The sequence below is a fragment of the Danaus plexippus genome, chromosome 10, assembly GCF_018135715.1.
Source record: "Danaus plexippus chromosome 10, MEX_DaPlex, whole genome shotgun sequence".
Classification (NCBI taxonomy): domain Eukaryota; kingdom Metazoa; phylum Arthropoda; class Insecta; order Lepidoptera; family Nymphalidae; genus Danaus; species Danaus plexippus.
Window position 1 is genome coordinate 8,915,066 of NC_083543.1, and position 20,619 is coordinate 8,935,684.

Here is a 20,619-nt window from a genome sequence, read left to right on the forward strand (position 1 = left end):
TTTCTATTTTTTTTCTTGAGAATCATTACAAAAAATTTATTATTTTTCACTAGGTGGCATGGTTACGAGTGGATACGCAGACGATTCTAACGATAGCTGGTCACGTAATTACTAAGAATCACCGCATAAGTGTCCAGCATGGAGACGGAGCCTGGACCTTGGGGTTGAGAGACGTCAGCCCGACGGACGGAGGGCGGTATATGTGTCAAGTGAACACTGAGCCTATGATGAGTCAGACTCATTTACTACAGGTTGTGGGTTAGTAAATCTCACTTTACCTGAAGGTGTCTACACTACGCTCAAGCCTTAATATTAATAAATTTTAAGATATTTTCAACTTTCTTTCAAAGAAATGGATACAATATATGATTTGTTTTGTTTTTTGGAAATAAGCATTTATTTAATAAATATACTTGCAAATAGAAAAAAAGTAAAAATGAATAATGAAAAGAATTTCAAAATTTATCTTGAATACTTTGCAAGTCAAATACAGCTGAACGGGCTAAAAAAGCCGATTTAAACTTTAAAAAGATAAAAAGCTTTTATGTAATCGAAATTCATGGCAATAGAAGAGAAAAGCTTTCCTGAACTTTCAGTTCAAACTTATGATGTCGATGATAAACATTTTGGAAACTATCCTCAAGAAACTACTAAGAGCGGGTCGAGTCAACGGAAATAAACTTAGCGAAACTCTTCCGAACTACTCGTTCCAGTTTATTTGATTAAATACCAAAAGTCCTTTACTCGTTCAGACTACATAAGTGTAGAAATTCAATATAGATACCGAAGTCATTACCAAAAAAAATACTTTTCCATGTTGTTACCAGCGAGTAAATGATCAAACAAAATTCTATAAATGTTTTGAATTCTTGTTTGATTAAGTGAAAACAAATTTTTCATTTAATTGTATTTTAGAAAATTAAGACAAATAAATAATATTGTAACTACTCGTCATCATGAGTATTTGATATTAAATATTTACTTAAAATGTTTTATTATTTCTTAGCATCATTGATTGACGCCACTTATTAATAAACGCAGAAACTGTTATTTCACATCAAAGACTAGGAAATTGAAAGGAATTATATGACAAAAGATATCAAATTTTGACTGTTGACTAAGTAGAAAAATCAAGACAGGTTACTTATTGACTTTATTAGTTCATAACAATTACGTTTAACTAACTGACGAAACCTTAATTAGAAAGCAATGAGAAGAATTCTGTTCGATCTTTTTTTTTGTTACTAGTTTTCACCTTTGCACTGGTTAAAATTGTTTAAAATAGATAAAAAATGCTGACGATTCTGATTTCAATCTCATGATAAGTTAAGTCACGAAGGAAGTAATGTTTTTCTTTAAACACATATCATAATAATTTAATACATTGTCATCATAAAACACTCGAGTTTCATTTAATGCGCTGCTTATGACCCATACTGTTTAGAAAAGCTAGTTTTATTAGTTTCACTTACTACTGTTGAGCCGACCGAGAAAAGCATATTTTGTCCATTTAACTTTCTCAATTTCTTATTATTTCGGCGACGAACTAACTTGAGTGTGAAGTCAAGCATGATCAGAGACCAAAGAAAAAATCACAGAACACAATATAAAAATCGGGAAATCATTTGCAAACAGTATTCAATGTTTCTCACAAAGGACATTTTTCAAACGGCAGTCCCTATCATTTTGTTACACGCCCATCGATTCTTCTCAATTGCTGTCAATTTATACGATTCACTCAGCCTTTGTAAGCACTCGAGTTTTTATGTTGAAATATGTATATAAAAGGTGTAATCTGATAGAATATTTTTCATAATTGACTGAGTGTATTGGAATATAATTTACATCATATAGTGAGATCTACTGCCTATCTTTAGCGTAAGAAGTTAGACTTTTATATTAAACGGTTTTAATGAATTAAAATTAAATTTGGATCATAACCAGTTCAATTTGAATTACTTGTTGCAGTACCGCCTGATATTGACGATGACGTCAGTAGCAGCGAGGTTATAGTCAAGGAAGCAGATAACGCGGCCCTGCGATGTGTTGCCTCTGGAGTTCCCCCTCCAACAGTGACTTGGAGAAGGGAAGATTCTAGACATTTCAAAATTGATAACCACACTTTAAGTAAGTTCTAATAACCAGCTGTTTGTTACCTTCTATAAGAATGTACGGAAAGCGATCCACTATTACAGATTTTTTTTTGTTATCACTTAAATTCAATAAATTATATAGTAGTTTCATTCAGTGTTCTGTTAATTTTATTCTATTTTTAACTAACGATAGTTCATATCAATTAATAAACACAATTAATTAAAACTCTATATTATAACCAAAATACTTCCTATGGAGTAAGTTAGTTAAAATTTGTTAATACATTCAGATCAGAAAATTTATTTTGAGAAACATACAATTGTTCAGTTTTAATGAAATAACAAAATGATGCGGTAAAAAACCAGATAGGTGTATCAATAAAGTTTCCTTGCAAATCCTAGTTATCTACGTTAGCGACGGTTTTTATGTTCAATGTAAATTAACTTCTATTTGTACGTAACTAAGGCTGTTGTTTGCATAAAGATATTTATGCTTAGATAATGTGGTGCTCCGCAAAAACAATCCCATTGTGCGTATAGGTAGAGACAGAACTAACGGTTACTGTTGCTAAACAAAGCAAAAGTTCCTCGCCTGTGGTTGCAAATTGAATGTAAACACAACTAATTTGCATTTCGAGTTTAAATAAACTTTTGCAAGTTGGAGTATTGTCACGCTAAAAGTTTTCTTTGCATAACCTGTTTATTTTTCACAATAGATTTATTCCACCTTTTGAGTCTTCCATTCTCGATTTGTTAGAAAAAGTAAGTAAGTACGTCTACTTATACTCTTTCTATTGAAAAATACCTACATGGTAAATATAAAACACCACCTCGATATTTATAGCATGCGTTTATAATTTATTTAAGCTTTTAAACGTGGAGAAATATAAGAAATTTTATTTATAGTCTTAAGTCATCTGTCACCGACTTGAATATTAAATCTTTACCCGACGAAAAAGGTAACAAAAACTCAATTAACTTACGAGCAGTTCGTTTTGTAATCTTAATTAATTTTAAACAAAAATTATTTTGTGCAAGTAATATGCTCAAAATGTTCTTAGCAATTACAATATTACCGTACAGGAACTTTCTCAGCTACCAACTAACAACGAACACTGAACTTCTTCAGAGCAGTTTAATCAATCAATATTCATCAAGTTTGTCTATTTGAGTTAACAATTGAAAATCATTTGTAGTTTGTCGTTGACTTCAATAGAAACGTGCTTCTAGTTTATTATATTCAGAGTCATTTTCAAACATAACAGCATATCACAATAGTAAAACAATATGAAACGTAAATAAATTTGATAAATCAGAATTTATTATTTTGAATATATTTTTAATATTTTGTAGTGACTTGTTAAATCTTATTATTTTACACGGATATATGTCGGAATATTTATTATACCGACGGAATATATATAATATTAAAAATATATTAAATACAAAAATATATTAATTTTGTTATGTATTTTACTGATACATATTTTAAAAACAAATTTATTTCTCTAAAACGAAAATACACTTCCGACTATTTAAAACACATGACAATTTAAAAGTAACCGTCTCATATATTTCTCTATTTTCTTAAAGACTCACTTGAAACGTTAAAACTGTGCCAACACATCGTTCAGAATACATCTCGCCTCGTTTTCTTAATGGCTACAAATAAAGACAGGTTTTTGTTTTTCATTCCCTTTGCAAAACTGACTATGTTGTGACGGAAAGTATTGTTGTAAATAACCGTTATCTCAATTCTTACTTTGATGAATGTATATAAAAAAAAAACGTAATACGTTTTATATACGAGATTCTTTTGTCAAGAGACATGTCGTTTTCTCTGAGTGACACTATTCAATTCCACGTCTCTTATCCCCATAATCGATTTCAGTGAAATAAACATTCCGCGATACGAAATTGTATTGTATGTGACCACAATATATCCTTTAGTATTATTACTAAAAGGTAACTTATAAGTGAAGAATATTTCTTAGTATGAAAATATCAAATATTTTATACAGAAAACTAAAACTTAAAATCTTGTTTCAGTATCAAAACACAGCGGTGAATGGCTAAATTTGACTGGAGTTGAACGAGTTACATCCGGCTCGTATCTCTGTATAGCCACAAACGGTATTCCTCCGTCAGTGAGCAAGAGGATACAAATAAACGTCATGTGTGAGTCCAATCAATAGCCGCGTCCCGAAATTAAATTGTGTGACTTAACTCCAGCTGATATAGAAAGGCATTCCCCTAAATGAAATTGCCACTGACAAGTTGGAAATGACGCGCTCTGTTGGTGCGGACACGTCGGATGAACGGGTGGCTAACGTTAAACTAACGAAACATGGTCGCCAATGTTTGTAGATATTATTCTGCCTGCGATCTGTTAGTAGAGGTTAAGTTCGCAAAATGAAAAAGTAATGTCTATAGATTTACACTTTACTACATCTTCTAATTACTCTACCATACATTGGTTGACATTTTGATTGTAAACGATCGATTCAATTACTTTGCAAGTGTTTTTTACAGAAATGTGTTACGTTTTTTATTCCCAATTTGATATTTATTGTCAAACACAATGTAATATATATATCGAAGTCAGTAGTGTGTGGAGATGGCTATCATAACATTACCGGTGGTCTTCACAAGAGAGAATATTAAAAATATACATTTACATACACAACTAACAACTCACTAATATCATCAGCTCTAAAATCTAAGTAGCTGTTTAAAATGAAAATATTATAAAAAATTTAAATATAATTAAATTTTACTTGGAAAAAACTGTCAAATAATTTTATGGTCTGTTTACTTCTAACTATATTTAAATTTAAACTTGTTTACTCTGTATGTGAATAAAATACAGACGATTTTGAGATAGAAGATATACGATTTTAACATCATTCAAAGAGATTGACAAATAGAGTTAAGGATAGATTACAGGACTATGTTATATAAACTCTACTATCCCACCGCCAACTAATAAACTAAATAAATTTCGATCATTAACAAAGATCCTAGAAAAACTAATATACTATAGACACTTTAATTGTTGGGTAAAAGACATAATAATATAAGTATCTCAACAGTCGCTCCTTCCGTGTGGGCTGGCCGGGTGGCTATACGAGCGTTGGCTCACAGTGCGGCGACGCTCTCTTGCACTTCGGAAGCATTTCCTACACCAAATGTATACTGGATGCTTAACGGAGAACAGAGGCTTGTTAACGGTGAGATAGATAAATATTGTTATAAATCAATATGTATAACATTTTATTACTTCAAGATATTTGACCCAAAAAAATCTCCGTGGCAGTATATCGGAATCTATTATTTAAAAAATACATATTTGTAATTCAATATAATTGATAGAAATAGTTGGAACACAATATTGTGAGTTAGATTGGTTGGAATATCGGTTTTCGGATTCATATTGTTCTGTTATGTCTTTTTATCGGAAGCGGTTTTGATCCCACTCGCTTGCAATAAATGTAATACGTACAAAAGCTACTGCAGAAATAATTTGTAAGCGTTCTGTTAATACACAAAAAGAATATTTGAAAGTGTTATTCAACAGTCAAAGGTGCGTTCGCATAAATATATATAAATATGTCAGAATAGGAAATCCTTAAGAGGAACATTACAAGGCGTTTTAACAATTTTCCGTTATATTTTAAAAAGTCTTTATCCGTATAATCACGATGCTCATTTATCATTTCACTGGTTGTCATGTTTAAGTCTCTGGCCATTCGCCAATGTGTCCAGGAGCTTCTTGCTATGATTGATTTCACTAGTGGAGCCAACTCGTTATTTACACATTTTTGAATGAAACCCTCATTTGTATGAATTTGTCTGCCAAAATTCGTACAATAGATGATCCGATAATTTTCTATCTCACAAAATGGCACATGAATTATTTTACAAATAATGATTAATTCAATTAAATTGAAAACAAAAACCTTCCTTAGTTTATTTGGTGTTAAGTTTTAAAATAATAATTTAGTCTTTTCTTCACCAAACTGTAGTTTAGGGTCGTTTTTGAGTCATTTTTTAATTTTTGTATGAATAAAGTAAACTTAATTTATGGTTGCAATGTAACTATTAGTTAAGTCATAAATTTAGCGGGTGATTTTGAAGACAACAAATCATTATCCTTATAATTTATTATCTCCATATTTGTAAATAAAATATAGGTTTTATTTGCCTGCATTGATAAACATTAATCCTACAAAAATCTAATTTTAATTTCAATTTCATTGTAATATCTCCCTCGATATTGTTACACCTCATAACATGAGTTTCTACAATTTACACACATATTGCCCTAATGAAATACAATCCCTCACAAGACTGTACTACTTGGCATCTGGTGTTATATTCTATCTGAAACAATGGATATTAGAGGTTGGCCAGACAAAGGACGTGCAAATAGTTCGCAATGCGAGAAGTTGTACCAAATTTCACCCATTACATTTTAATAGAGCCAGCTTTTGGCATACTAATTTAGTCTTGAATAGAGCACTTTTTACTTACGCCAAAATATGAAGCCTTTAATTTAAGCTTCCTGCGTATTTTGAAACGTTCTTCATTCTTTATATTTAGGCTTTATTATGAACCTTTTCATTGAAGTCATATTACAGAGATACTACATTTTAAGTGTGTAAAATTATTTATTTAATTAAAGAACAAAATTTTGCATGCTCAATAAACGTATAATATTATTCGCCAAGACACTGTAATATATTTTAAACTTGAGGTCCGAAGACGGCTCAGTGTGCTATTTTAAAATTCTTATTGTGACATCCAGGTTCAAAGTATAAAATAAGCAAAATAAGCCGAGGCTACCGTCATACCCTGACGCTGCAAGTGAGCGAGATGACAAGAGATGATGCTGGAGCTTACCGCTGTCATGTTGAAAACAATATGGGGAAAGCACAAGCCGAGATGTTTCTACATTGTGAGTTTAGTTTAAATTAACGGACCCTAAGTTGTCCGTACAATGACTTCGGTTGCTCGGTCTATTATAAATGTTGTTTGTTTTTGTATAAAGAAACTTTAGTAAATTTCCTTAAAATATCACGATGAACCTTCCAATTAATATGATTACATAACAATGTTTTAATTTTCCAGCACAAGTTTTAACTATAAAATTATTACCTTTAGCCTTGCGAATACAATAACGGTAAACCAAATAATTTCATGGACGTGTTGCGTATTTTATATCAATAAAATTTCGTTTGATGAAAATTAATGTTAACAGCCACAACATTATTTCAGTATTGACCACAACCACAACGACTACCACCACTACGACGCCGCCTCCAACCACGACCACACCACCTCCGACCACCACTACTATGTCAACATGTGAGTATATCATTAAAATAATATTACTACAACTTTTCTAAATACCTATTAAAAATTCTTGTATTTGAACATTCAGCCTTAACTTTTGAAATTTAGAATAAATTAAAGAGCATTATATCATTCAATTAAAATAAATTTCCAAAAATATATAGCTACGTATATAGGCGATATGTATGAAATATGCGGATGTTATAGTTTGTGCATGTTATTATGTTACATGCGTGCCTAATATTAGCATGGGAAGCCCTACCACTAACATTACATTAGTTTATTATTGTCTGTCAATGATCCTTTTACTTGAGTATGTATTCATAAGTTTTTGAACATTACATAGTTTGTAACTTGTCTAGTGTAATATTTTTTCTTATCTCTTATTCTATTAAAAAAAAATCAATTAATGTTTAAAATAATTTTATATGGGCAAAGAGGTTTTGCTATAATTTCTTAATAAACTAAGCTTACAAACAATACTTTATACAAAATAGTTGAAATATTTTCTTTAGCGACATTTATTTTTATCAATTTATTTATTAATAAATATTTCATGATTTTCGCAATACAATAATATTATCATTCAGACGAAAACGAAACGTTGTAGAGAAGAAAATACAATTCTTATTTACAAAAAACGCAAAACTGTGATATTTTTGACCATTACAATCACATTATTTCTCTCAAAATAATAAATAGAATAGAAAAATAAGACAATTCATGAGAATTTTTTTTTATTTCGAGGTCTTAATGTTACTTACATTGAATTGAATTATTTTTTATTTAAAAACAGAAATATAAATCAGGAGCTCCATAGGGTCCTAGCATGTTTTATGGTCCCCAGAGAAAATCTTTTTCTTATGAAATAATGGTACATTGTCAAGTTAATGGAACGATGGATATCTTTTGCTTCGCTTTTATTTTATCCTTTGGTCAAGGTTTTATAGTTAGTAACATAAAGTGGAGTAAAGACAACATCTTTTAAAGAAAATGTGGCAAAAATATCTCTATATCTCAATCGAATACATAATTTACATATTCATAAATTGTTTTTTTTATTAATATTGGGTTTCATTAGTGTAAATAAATATTTGTGTTAATAAAAAGTTTCATGGCTTGAAAATATTATTTATTTGTTTATCTGAAACTTCGGTACAATTTGAAAAAATTGTTTTATTTTAAACTATGGGACTATAACTATAAAATCCTACTCAGAATTTTCAAAGTGAACTCTACAACGTTTAAAAATATATTAAATGTTTAATAAAATAGTTTCAATTAAGTATTGATTACTTCGTTGCCAATTAAATTAAGACACGATATACTGGATGCCACTCGCGACGACGAAGTTTCCTTTTTATAACAACAATATTTAAAGGTACAATATATTAATTTATATTTTTCTTTTTTTATATTTTTTTCATGGCCGCGAATATGATAACAATTTTGTTAAATTTCTGTATATTTTCTTTACAATATAATGTTATACAAACGTAGTAATTGTGATATTAGCCATCTATCTTATTTTAATTTTCCTTTAAATTACTTTTGAAAATATTACACTTGTGTGGCCTCACCCGCTTCCAATAGTTTATTTTATATTGGCATTGGTTGACTGGACATACTTTCGTATATCAACTTCAAAACATGAGATGGAATTGATTTTTATATGAATGTTATAAAAAATATCAATTTAATTTTCATTTCACCAACTTCTAACTCCTTCTTACTGAGCGTTACGCAAAGACATTCTTATATACTATAGCCTTACTCTTATGTATATTCCAACTAACAAAATAACTAAGTATACTTCCTCATATCTCATATATATGTCATAATGTATTGACTTTACGTGTGTCGTTCTTCAAAAGACAAAAAAAAATTCTCTAAAATTTATAGTAATTTTATTCAGAGCATGAAACTGACTCACAAATTTATAACCATTAATTCTATAAATTATTGCTTAAATATTCAATAAAAATAAAAATAAAATCTATAGCTTTTTGTATACATTAGATACATTCTGCGATATAATAAAAATATTTTAGTATTTTCTCAAGATAGAAAAAAATATTCTATTTAAAACAAAGGACTGAAATAAAAAAACACGCTTATTAATATGATGACGATGTAGCTCGTTTACAATAAAAACGGTATTTTCACCTTCTCTACATATTTTCATTCGGTATCATTTTACAAAAACCTAGAAACGTAGTCATTAAGTTTGTAAAAACTTATATTCTAATATATACTCGTAGTTCATAGCACATACAGTTATAAAGTTTACATTCATATTTCAAGAGCGTTCTTTTAAATCAATGCCTTTTTATGAAACAAAAAGATTTTAAGTCTTGTTTTACTGTGTTAAAACTCTTTGCATGCGACCTTTAAAGCAGGGTTTTATATCTCACGTTAAAAATATGTTTATCTTACAGTATGTGTATTAGACTCATATTTTCATACTTTGTAAATTATAATTACATTTAAAATCATTACTTACATGAATTTTAAAATTACGTTTTTTAATCTACTGAGATCTAAGACTTTCGCGAGTATTCATTGAAATAAAACTAATATTTTTCGGATTTACTAAGCATTTATAATTATTTTTGTCAACATACTCCCAACGTTTCGATTACTTTGCAGGAACCGTATTAAGGGCAGACGAGATGTGAATGTCTGTCAGTTGGTCTTGTTATTTATCATATATCGCAAACGATTTCTATGTTTTTTGGCGTTCCGCTCTGAATGCCCACAGTTTTGCGGTCTGGTCTCGGACATGGGATTTTATATTTTTAAGAAGGGGGTCCCAGGTGTTAAATAGGTTCCAGTCATTTTCTCTATTGAAATTGGGACGTTTTTTAATTTCAATAGCCTCACGGATTAGTCAATATATTTAGAACAAATGCTTAATTTTTTTTTTTATTAAAATAATAAACATATTCAAGTACATAATTGGACAAATTACATTTAATTTTTTGTCACAAATAGCGGTAACGAACATAATTAATTGATAAAGTTTAAAACAGTAGCCACTGTCTATTTAATGTTATTAAAGCTATACATTAATAGTTCTTCAAAGTCAACAACTAAGAGACTAGAAATAAATGTTGCGAATTATGGTATCTTATGTACTTTTTAATATTCAATATTTCTCTACAAACCGTACGTCAAAAACTTATGAATAATTTCTAGATTTAATAAACAAAGGCGTTAATGCACCGTTCCATATAACAATATTTTAAGCCGCAAACTCATTCGGGCATTATGTATAAGTATTTATTATACTCTCACTTGTAGTGATGCATTACGCGGTGACCTACTTACTTAAGAGCAACCGACAGTTTCCCTTCGCAAAAGTCAAAATGACGTACCGTAGATTTACGGTCTTAGGTATATGACGCGTGGAAATTTTACATGACATAATAGTAATGTCCCATGCGCTCTCAACGTTTTCTCAAAACAGATTCTAATAGATTCTGTTCATAAAGGTCAAGAACAGTTAGAATGATACACCCGCCTTTGTTTATTTTAACTTATTTTAAGTAAACACTGACAGCTTTCTTGTTTTCATTCACGTTCGCGTCCTAAAGTTAGTTACAAACATTTTATTGCGCAAATATACAAACACACTCAGATTGAATAGTTTACAGCCGTAGGTACTGACAATTATAATCAATTTTTCATGATACAGATGATGTCGGTCAGTTGGAACAGCTTCATCGAGGGGTGATGGAAGACCCTCGCGAAGACACGTACGTCGTCCTCAGTCAACACCAGATGCAGAACCTTGGTGAATATAACACTCCTCACGGCGTGTACTGTGTTGTATTTATTTATTGCAGATGAAAAGTCACCATAATTCAACTTTTGCTCTCTCAGATCTATATTGATACATTTTTTGTTCCCATGATAATATACATGTTCACAAAGTAAAACAAAATGAAGTGTAAACATTAACGAACAAGGTCTTTATATATTTACAAACGTTCCTTTATGAATAGTAACATTAAGGCCGATATCGGAAAAATTCATGTTCGTTATCTCCAAAAATATCACAATAAAATTAACGTTGGCGGAATGAGAGTTATAATTAAGTTGATTTTATTATTTATTCTTTCCTGTTTTCTGAAACTGAGAAAAGGTAAACATCTATTTCTGTAATATAGAAGAAATACTTATATAAAAGAAAAATTTTTTTGAATGATCTTTTCACTCGTGTAATTAATTATTAGAACAAAAAGTGAAAAGCAGGTTGATTAATATAAATTCTAAACTTTTCCGAACTAAAATGAGTTTTCTAACCAAACTTGAAGTGTATTAATTATCTGTCTTCCTGCCAGGAAGTCGATTTACTTGGCTGGCCACTTAAGTCTATAATTACACTTGACTTAAACTGAACTTTTCTGACTACGAAATGTCAATATATTGTAAACGTTTAAACTGAAGAAATTTTATAATTTTTATTGCTGATTCTTGTTCTTGTAATTATGCCTTGATAACATTGTTATAGCGGGTCCTCTGTACCCAAATAAGTGTGTATTTTATCTTAATTTTTGTCATTATATCAGAAATGGTAACAACGATATGACCGGAGGCTCGCGGCGAGTGGGGCGCGGCGTGGCCCGCTTTGCCATCCGCCGCGTGCGCCTCACACTCCGCGTACACACTCTCAACCCTCGCCCTGATACTTCTGTGCTATGCTGTGATGCGTTAGGTCAGTGACTTAAGATGGTGATAGTGACGTCAATGTATTGTTATTCGATCGTAATGTTAGCTTGGAATAAAATTCAAACAAAATATTTAAGGTGAAACATTCAAAGCATATTTCAGTTTAATGTGGGGAAGATGTAGATACGATCACTGCTAGTATCTTTGAATATTTCATTGTTTATTATTTGTTTAATTATTTCACCCAAATATCTCGACATTTGATAAATGTTAAAAACATTTTGATATTAGTTAACATTTGTTATGTAATGTATCAGATTGTGGAATTTAGTAGGAGAATAGATAATATTTAATTTGGATGACTGTACGTGTAATGCGATCCACAACGACTGCTATTAAATTGATATGTATTATATAGTTAAAAATAACATAATATCCTTGATTTAAGTAAACGCTGTAAATAATAATCACAAACTAGTCACATCAGACTAAAAAGAAAACACGCCATATTATGAAAGATGTATAAATGTCGGTTATGACAGAGTTTAATTCGCTTCTGGTTGTCTTTGTATACGTTTTATGTTTCTAATGATTAAGTACTTTTTCGTAAAATTTATTTCCTTTGTCGTCATTTTAAGCCAATAAATTGTCTATCCACTTTATCAGCCAAACGGCTGGTGATTGTTTTTTTTTTTTGGTAATTAAAATTGAAATATAACATTTGTATCAATTGTGGCTTTAACAATAAAAATAATAATGTATATACTATGTAATGAAAATACCTATAGAAATTAAATAAATTGTATTTTCTTCTCTAGTATAACATTTAAAATGAAGACATCTGCCATGTCTATGAAAAATATAAAAACTAAATTAATTTATTGAAACATGCAAAGTAAAATTGTGTTATTAGCAATAAAACACAGCACGCAGGACAAACGTTTTAGTTTTAAGAGAAAACATTTATTAAGAATATCAAATGTTTGCATTTTTATTTCTGAACACAAGAAAAAACTTATTCACTTCGGTTTAAATATTGTCTCATTTTAAAAGGTCTCTTCTAATATTTTGTCGTTTCTAACTGAAACAATAATATTGTCTGTGTATTTTAATGTATTTATTTACATATAAAACTCTTAAAATGTAATGTAAATTATTAGCATGTAAAGATTGTATGAATTCGTTGTGAAATATAAGTTTTGGAAATAAAATTTGTCTTCTTCCTTATCAGGGTTTACTGAAATTGAAATCTAAGGGACCCTTGTCAATCGCTTGTTCAAAATCCCTGATATATTCTCAACTTGTCCTAAATACATGACATTAAATAAAAAAGAAGAGAGAACGAAAAAGCAATATTATTTTCGGGTGTAACTATTCTGGTCTTTATTTGTTTACCTCAGCTTTGATAGAAAGAACAAAAGTTTGTAATTGTCTCAGTGTTACTGACGAATAAAATTTAATGGCAAGACTCCATATTTAATTTTGATATCATTACTAAAGCCAGTACCTAATTAATAGCATTTTATGGTAGTTACGTTAAGAAAAAGTGGTTTAAATAAATATTTTGTTAATATAAACAACATAAAAGAATTAAAAAAAAAATCTAGTAAGGATAGAAATAAAAACATTATTATAATACATTAATCTTTCAATAGACATTTATTTTAATTGCAATAAAGTGAGGGGGTCATTAAATTTTAGTAATAATATGAAATCGATAGATTGGTTAGTGACTATAATACGAGCATATAAACCTAAAATAATAGATCCTGATAAAATATCATATATCATGTAAGAGACCGACCTAAATTTCCCCTTCGACCTGTATAAGCCAGTATTAAATCCAGTTGGCTTTTACAGGAGGAATCTCATAAAAAATAATATCTTCATGTGATATAACAACAAACTAAATCAAACCAGTAAATGTGATGATTACTTTGGTAGGTGAGTTTTTGCCTGATAATCGACATGTCTTAATAATGTTTTGCAAATATAAGCCTATCGTTGATGCTGACTACATACCCGATGTTCATGTTGGCTAAGATGTTAAACTTCCGAGTACGTGTTTCTGTGTCAGAACGTGAGCTTCCTTTGTAAAGTGTTTTGGGAAGATTGGATTAAATAAACCTGTGAAGGGCGTTTGGTAAAGTCATTTGGTGTATCATTTTCACTATAGATATTAAATAACGAGGAATAACCAACCACGTGTATTGAATGGATATATAAATTACTAGTAGACCCAAATAATATTGTATTTACATAGATATCTTTCATTTGATGTTTATGTATAACCATATATACGTAGGATTAGTACTTTTTAAATAATGGCAGCACTTTCCTTAATGTCGCTCTGGTGCATAAATACTTATTTCAGTGTTTTCATGAGTTTATTAATTGATTAGGTCTCAGTTAAAAAGAGGTAATCTTTTTAAGTAAAATAGTTCACTTGCAAATATGGTATATTTCATAAAATATTATATAAAAAAATCATGGCCGTAAAAAATAAACTGCAGTAATCTGCATCTATTGAGACCGCTCGGTGAGAGTAATTAATCTTAAACGGCGTGCATTTTCTCCCAGCGGCGAGCTATGGTGGCGCATAAAATTACAATAAAACAGAATTATCTCGAGCTAATGGCGCAAGGTGCTTATTTATAGCACCTGAGTTATAAATTCAAATGTTTTGGCTATTTGGATATCGTAGGCCAGACTCATTTGAAAGTTATAATACGGCAGACAGTTTCAATGAGCTCGTCTCTTTTACTTTGATATTTGCTTTCTAGTCTTTAAATTTTTATATCTGTCCGGTTATAAATATACTTGTTGTCGGTTAAAAAGATATTGCTTATATCAAGACAAGGCAAGCGGATAAATTACTGCTGTAACTGGAACCTTTTTATTTTGACTTTGCTACCAATCATCAGGATAGTATGTGGCCATCCTTTTTGTGGATATATCTCTTTGAATTGGTCACAAGATACTCGTATTTTAATATTCTGACAACAAACAGGTGAAGTTAATGGTAAGGTTCTAAGGTGATAATGACCCTCTTTACGTTCCATCCGATATAAAGACATATCTTGAATTCATAATTAAGTAAAATCCGTTAAATACCTTGAAGCTTAACTTTCACAACATTATTGAATTGCAACAAATCTATATGTGTGTGATTTGCACGCGAACTGTGACTGTAGTTGCGATTCATATCAAAGAATATTATATCAAACAAAATAAAAAGTAAAGAAAATCTTTTTATTTTTTTTTTTAAGTTCAATTTAAAATAATGTTTTTAAGCATCCCGGCACCTGGCACTTTACTGAGAAATTACTAAAATGTTCTATAATATATCAAAGCCGTCCATGTATAAATATTCTGAGTAATATACAAATGTACTCAATAGTTTGCTTATTAGCCTGTTACAAAAAAGGTGAGTTGAAGAAATAAAGCTATTCATATTTTTTTATAGAAAGATAAGAAAACTATGATATCTAGGGTATAAATAAAATCCAATTACCCAATCACAGATTTTTTTGTTTTGCAAATACAATAAAACGAAGAAGACATGATCACTGTCGCCAACACAAACAAAGAAAATCGGCAAACAACGCGTCCACCTCAAAACAATATCTCTAAAGCCAAGTTTATTTAATAAAATCTATCAAAAGAGATGGCTATCAAAACGCTCCCCTACAATTTGTTCGGAATCACGTTCAATGCCGGGGTTATCCTGAATACAGAGGATTTATGTTCAAAATATTTACCGACGATTTGAACCGGATTTAGGTTTAAATAGCTGATGTTTACATTTTCTATATATATACAATCGTTGTTACTTCCCAGTCAATTATAAAATACTTATTTTAAAACAAACAGCATGGGATTTTTAATAAAAAGGTTTTATTTAATCGAAACATAAAAGCAACTTTATAAGCATCATATGCATATTCAGAATGTTACATATAAAAACGATTTCATCCGACCGTGATTCAAAATAAACCATAACCGAACTAGTGATTCACGAAACGAATTGTTTATTAAAGGAGAGAATAAAGTGGAAATGATAAGTTAAAAAAAGAATTTTCATTGCAATTAATTAAAAGCAACATGTTGGTTTAAAAAAACATTATAACGTTACATCTCCCTTCAAATATACGATTTTTATATATATATAAAATTTAATGGTATAAACTATTCTTTGCTATAAATCGGGACCACTTATCACAAAATAATAATAATCACCCGTGTAAATTACCATTCCAAGAGCTATTGTTTACAAGAACTTAGAATTACCTAACACTTGCTGCAAGCGACACCATTAGAATAATTTAACCTTGAAATAAAGATTAGTAAGAAGTTTCTAAAAGCTACAGCAACAAAAAGACAGCTTCAAAAACCGTGCTTGTTTTATACTCGTACAGTAATTTTATCATCTAAATATGAACATATTTTGTATCGCCATCAGTTTTATTTTAATTTTTATTCGTCTTATTTTATTTAATTCAATTTAGTTATGAGTACTTGTCATTAACTTTACAGACATTAATATAGAATGCCTTGTCAAAATACTTAGGTAACACAGAAATGTTTAGAAAATGAAAAACGGCTTAATGTGGAAAGTTGCCAATATTTTCATTATTTTTCGAAGTAATCTCCATTCCTCTCTATACATCGTCGCATTCGGTGGAACCACTGGGAAAAGCAGTGGGCACATTCTTCCCGAGGGATCACTTCTATGGCATTTTCGTACGCATTCATCGCATCTTCAGGGCTCGTAAAGCGAATACCTATAATTTCATCTTTAGTTCTTGGGAATAAATAAAAGTCGCAAGGCGCCAGGCCAGGTCTGTATGGCGTTTTGCGGAGTGCACTGCAGCATTGTCATGGTGAAGGAGGATTCTGCTTGAAGAGCTCTGCCGTTGATTCTTTTCCAACACAACAGGCAAACTGCGATTGACATACCAATCTACAGTAACTATCCTTCTATCTTCTAGTACAACTGTCGTGAAATAACCTTTCCGACCAAAGAATGAGGCAATCATCTTTTTACCTTGACTTCTTCTTTTCTTTACCTAAGTTGACCGATCCTCGAAAGGAAACACAAACTGATCTGATTGTTTTTTGATTTCGAGTTCGTAGCAATATATCCAGCTATCATCACCTGTGATTCAAAGAAATAACAAATGCATGCAATATACTACTTTAGGTTACCAAAGAGTTCTGAATATGAAATTCAAAAAAAGTTTTTATTAGCAATGTTTCTAACTGACCCGTTCTAAAAATTTTCAGTGTTACCCACATCTACTATTTGTGAAAAATTTACTTTCAATCGCTTAGACGTTATGAATATGATTTAATAATTTTTAGAAGATTGTTACACATTTTGTCTTTTTAAAACAAATATTAATCAATCTAAACTTTATCATAAAAAATGATTACTAAAAAATTAAATTCAAAATGTGATACTAACCAAAAAACAATAATATATATACATATATATATTAGGTTACTTTTGTAAAATAAGATAAAAATAAAGTTTATTACACGTTCCGCGCATGAAATTTTTATGTTTTAACACAGCAAACGACCAGAGGACCCACCTCATAAAATATTTACCGTCGCCTTACAAATTTTCGATATGTTTGTTTATTTTCAAAATGTCATGAAACTATGAAAACGGAAACAAAACATTTCAAAGCTTATATGATCATCAAATTTTGTGAAACAAGGTTTCAACCTTTTGTGACAAAGTTTGTCAGAAAGAAATCAATTTTAATCAATGTTACTAAATTAAAATCAAATTATTAATTCTCTTCAAAATCTATACAAATACAAATCCAAAGTCATTTTACAATGAAGCATTCGAGGAGCAATCTTCGTAATAATCAAAAACAAAGGGCTACGTTATTGGGAGGAGATGAATAAATTGAATCAGAATTGGTCCCTTCGACTCGATGAATTGAACGTTTTCAACTAAACTGATTTTTGGCTTGATACAGATTCAAATACTTACTTTTTAATTGAGTTGTAAAGAATTAAAGTAAATAATTTACAATTAAATTGCTGAATAGAATTCGTTTTCTACATTTATACCCAGGCTTAGAAATTTACACAAAAGGTTCTCCATTAAAGGGAATGATTCAGAATTTCTGTAAGAAGGGTTTCCTGTATTTATTAATTTTGTAAAGTACATTTAGCAACATCTGTTCAAATACTTTTATATTTTTTCCATAACTGTTGAATTGTAAATAATCCACACCAACTTTAGAAATGAAAAGGTTCCTCTCTTTAAAATGTTACATTTACTACCTATTTAGCTGATATACAGAAGGATTACATAAAAATTGTCTGTTAAAAAACAAAAACAGCTTATGTTTTAATCGCTATTCAACCAATGGATTGAAGAAGTTATATTAGTTTGTGTTACTATGTTTATATGAAGACACGATTTTTACAGCCTCATAACTTTATTATTGTTATCAATGTAATGTTAAATGATAATCGATTCTTAAACTAGCAACCCTTAAGCCACCTAGCAGCCATATAGTGCCATTAGTGACAATCGGATAATTTGTTCTCAACTATCGTCGAGTGCTGAAGCTCTGCCCTAATTTGTATTTGTATTATATATTGTAAATAGTGCTTAAAGCATGGAAATTGTGAAATTAGTCTCGGATATTAATAAGTCGTTCGTCGGCCGGTGAATTTTTTTTTTTAATCATAACGTGATATTCTTTTCTAAATTTGTTTCCCATAATTTATTTTTTTAATATGACATATAGATTTCGTATGTAACAAACAACATATTTAACATATCAGCAGTATAAACTCATAATAGAATTCAGTGCGATAAATAACCACGAAAATTATCAAAGTAGGTATCTTCAAATACGTGTCTAAACACGATTATATTATCTTAACTTTTACGTACAAAATACAATAGAAATAAGTCAGTTAATTATGAAATTAACTCGCCAAATTTAATTTAAAATCATGGTTATGATAACTGGACAACAGTTCTTGTCGTTGTATTTTATAGTGGTCTTCACATGACTTATTTTTTAACAAGTATATATATATATATATATTAAATAATATCAACAAATAACGATATGTTTCTTTCCGAAACTCACACAAATAAAATCAGGGACATAAACAAGACAATTCAAAGTATACTACCTACCAACCAGTGTTTTCTTAGAGCAATTGCAAATCACTTTAGAACTAATTCAATATCAGGACGGAGCTCGCATAATTCAACGCTGTTTTAATTTACATTCATTTTGAAATGGCGTATTGATCGACATTCTCTGGAATTGGTAATACGGATCTCTGAAACCCTACGATATTAGCCTTAATAATATTTACATATGTATAGAGACAAAAAGATATGTCGTATTTACGTCATATTGAATGTCACAAAGAAGCAATATATGAAAATGTACCTATTTGAAAATTCGTGTCATATCATAGTTTGTTTTACAATAATATAAAAGTACGAAATATATTTCTCATAAAATCTATTTGAGTATATCTAAAAAGTTTAAAAACAAATAAAAATTAATACCTAAGGTAAAAAAATATTATGTATTGGTTTATGTTATTAGTCAGCCCTCATAAAAATTAAAATGTGTAAAGTGATGTTAATAACGAGATGATGAATCTTATTATAATTGGAAAAACAAATTTATCTCATTCTATATTTTAATAAATCGCTTATTTCAATTAAACGATAAAAATCCAACTTAGTGTTATCGATTCATACTGATTTTCTGGAAATTGAAGCAGACATTAATAAGAAATTAGTTACTGGGATATTAAGTTATTGTACATCAATTGCAAAATAAACAAATTAGTTTGATTACAGGGAGCTCCTGTAACTAGCCAGGGTTTTTAATCAGCAGACACTTATTGTGATGGATGTACGGCGCGGTCACTAATTACGTCGAAAGCCAAATCCTCTGACTGGTTGCACGTTAAATTTAAAGCTGCGGCCACACTTAATGTTTAACTCGTTTAACAAGTTTTGTGATACGATGGATGAGTTTCGAATTAGTTTTCTAGTTTGATCTCATTGAATTTGGCTCTTTAGATGTGCTTTAGGATTAGTTAGAAGTGTATAGTAAACTGACATTTTAATACTAGTATTTATATTAATAATAATTTTATGTGCACATAATTATTTATATGTAGTTTTTAATCTTGACTATTTTGACATTAAATTATTTGATACGAAGTTATTGTGTATCAAACTTAAGTTTTGAAACTGAGTGGTCTATATTTTAATAAAAGCGCCGTTTATATCTACTGAGCGTCGCGACTCTCCCCTACTTTGAGATGAATAAATATTTAATGCCCATCAATGTCAAACTAAGACAAGCCATAATTTAAAGTGCCTTTTCTAATTAATTAAAAATGAGGAATTAACCTTATAGAAAGTAAGTTTGTGTATTCCATTTTAATTTTTTCACAGCGTTTTCAAAGTAAGTAAGTACTTCCG

At 29.9% G+C, this 20,619-nt stretch overlaps 1 protein-coding gene across 1 annotated transcript in view; it reads left to right on the top strand.

Moving 5' to 3' along the window:
• LOC116766913 (lachesin-like) overlaps window positions 1-13,217 on the top strand; it is a 37,849-nt gene extending 24,632 nt beyond the window's left edge. Inside the window, exons 3-10 of the mRNA XM_032657057.2 lie at window positions 54-258; window positions 1,969-2,127; window positions 4,143-4,271; window positions 5,186-5,323; window positions 6,901-7,050; window positions 7,371-7,460; window positions 11,146-11,244; window positions 12,023-13,217. Of these exons, the coding sequence (XP_032512948.2) occupies window positions 54-258; window positions 1,969-2,127; window positions 4,143-4,271; window positions 5,186-5,323; window positions 6,901-7,050; window positions 7,371-7,460; window positions 11,146-11,244; window positions 12,023-12,042 (990 nt within the window). The 3' untranslated portion in view covers window positions 12,043-13,217. The remainder of the gene's footprint in view (window positions 1-53; window positions 259-1,968; window positions 2,128-4,142; window positions 4,272-5,185; window positions 5,324-6,900; window positions 7,051-7,370; window positions 7,461-11,145; window positions 11,245-12,022) is intronic.
• The last annotated feature ends 7,402 nt before the right edge of the window (window positions 13,218-20,619 follow it).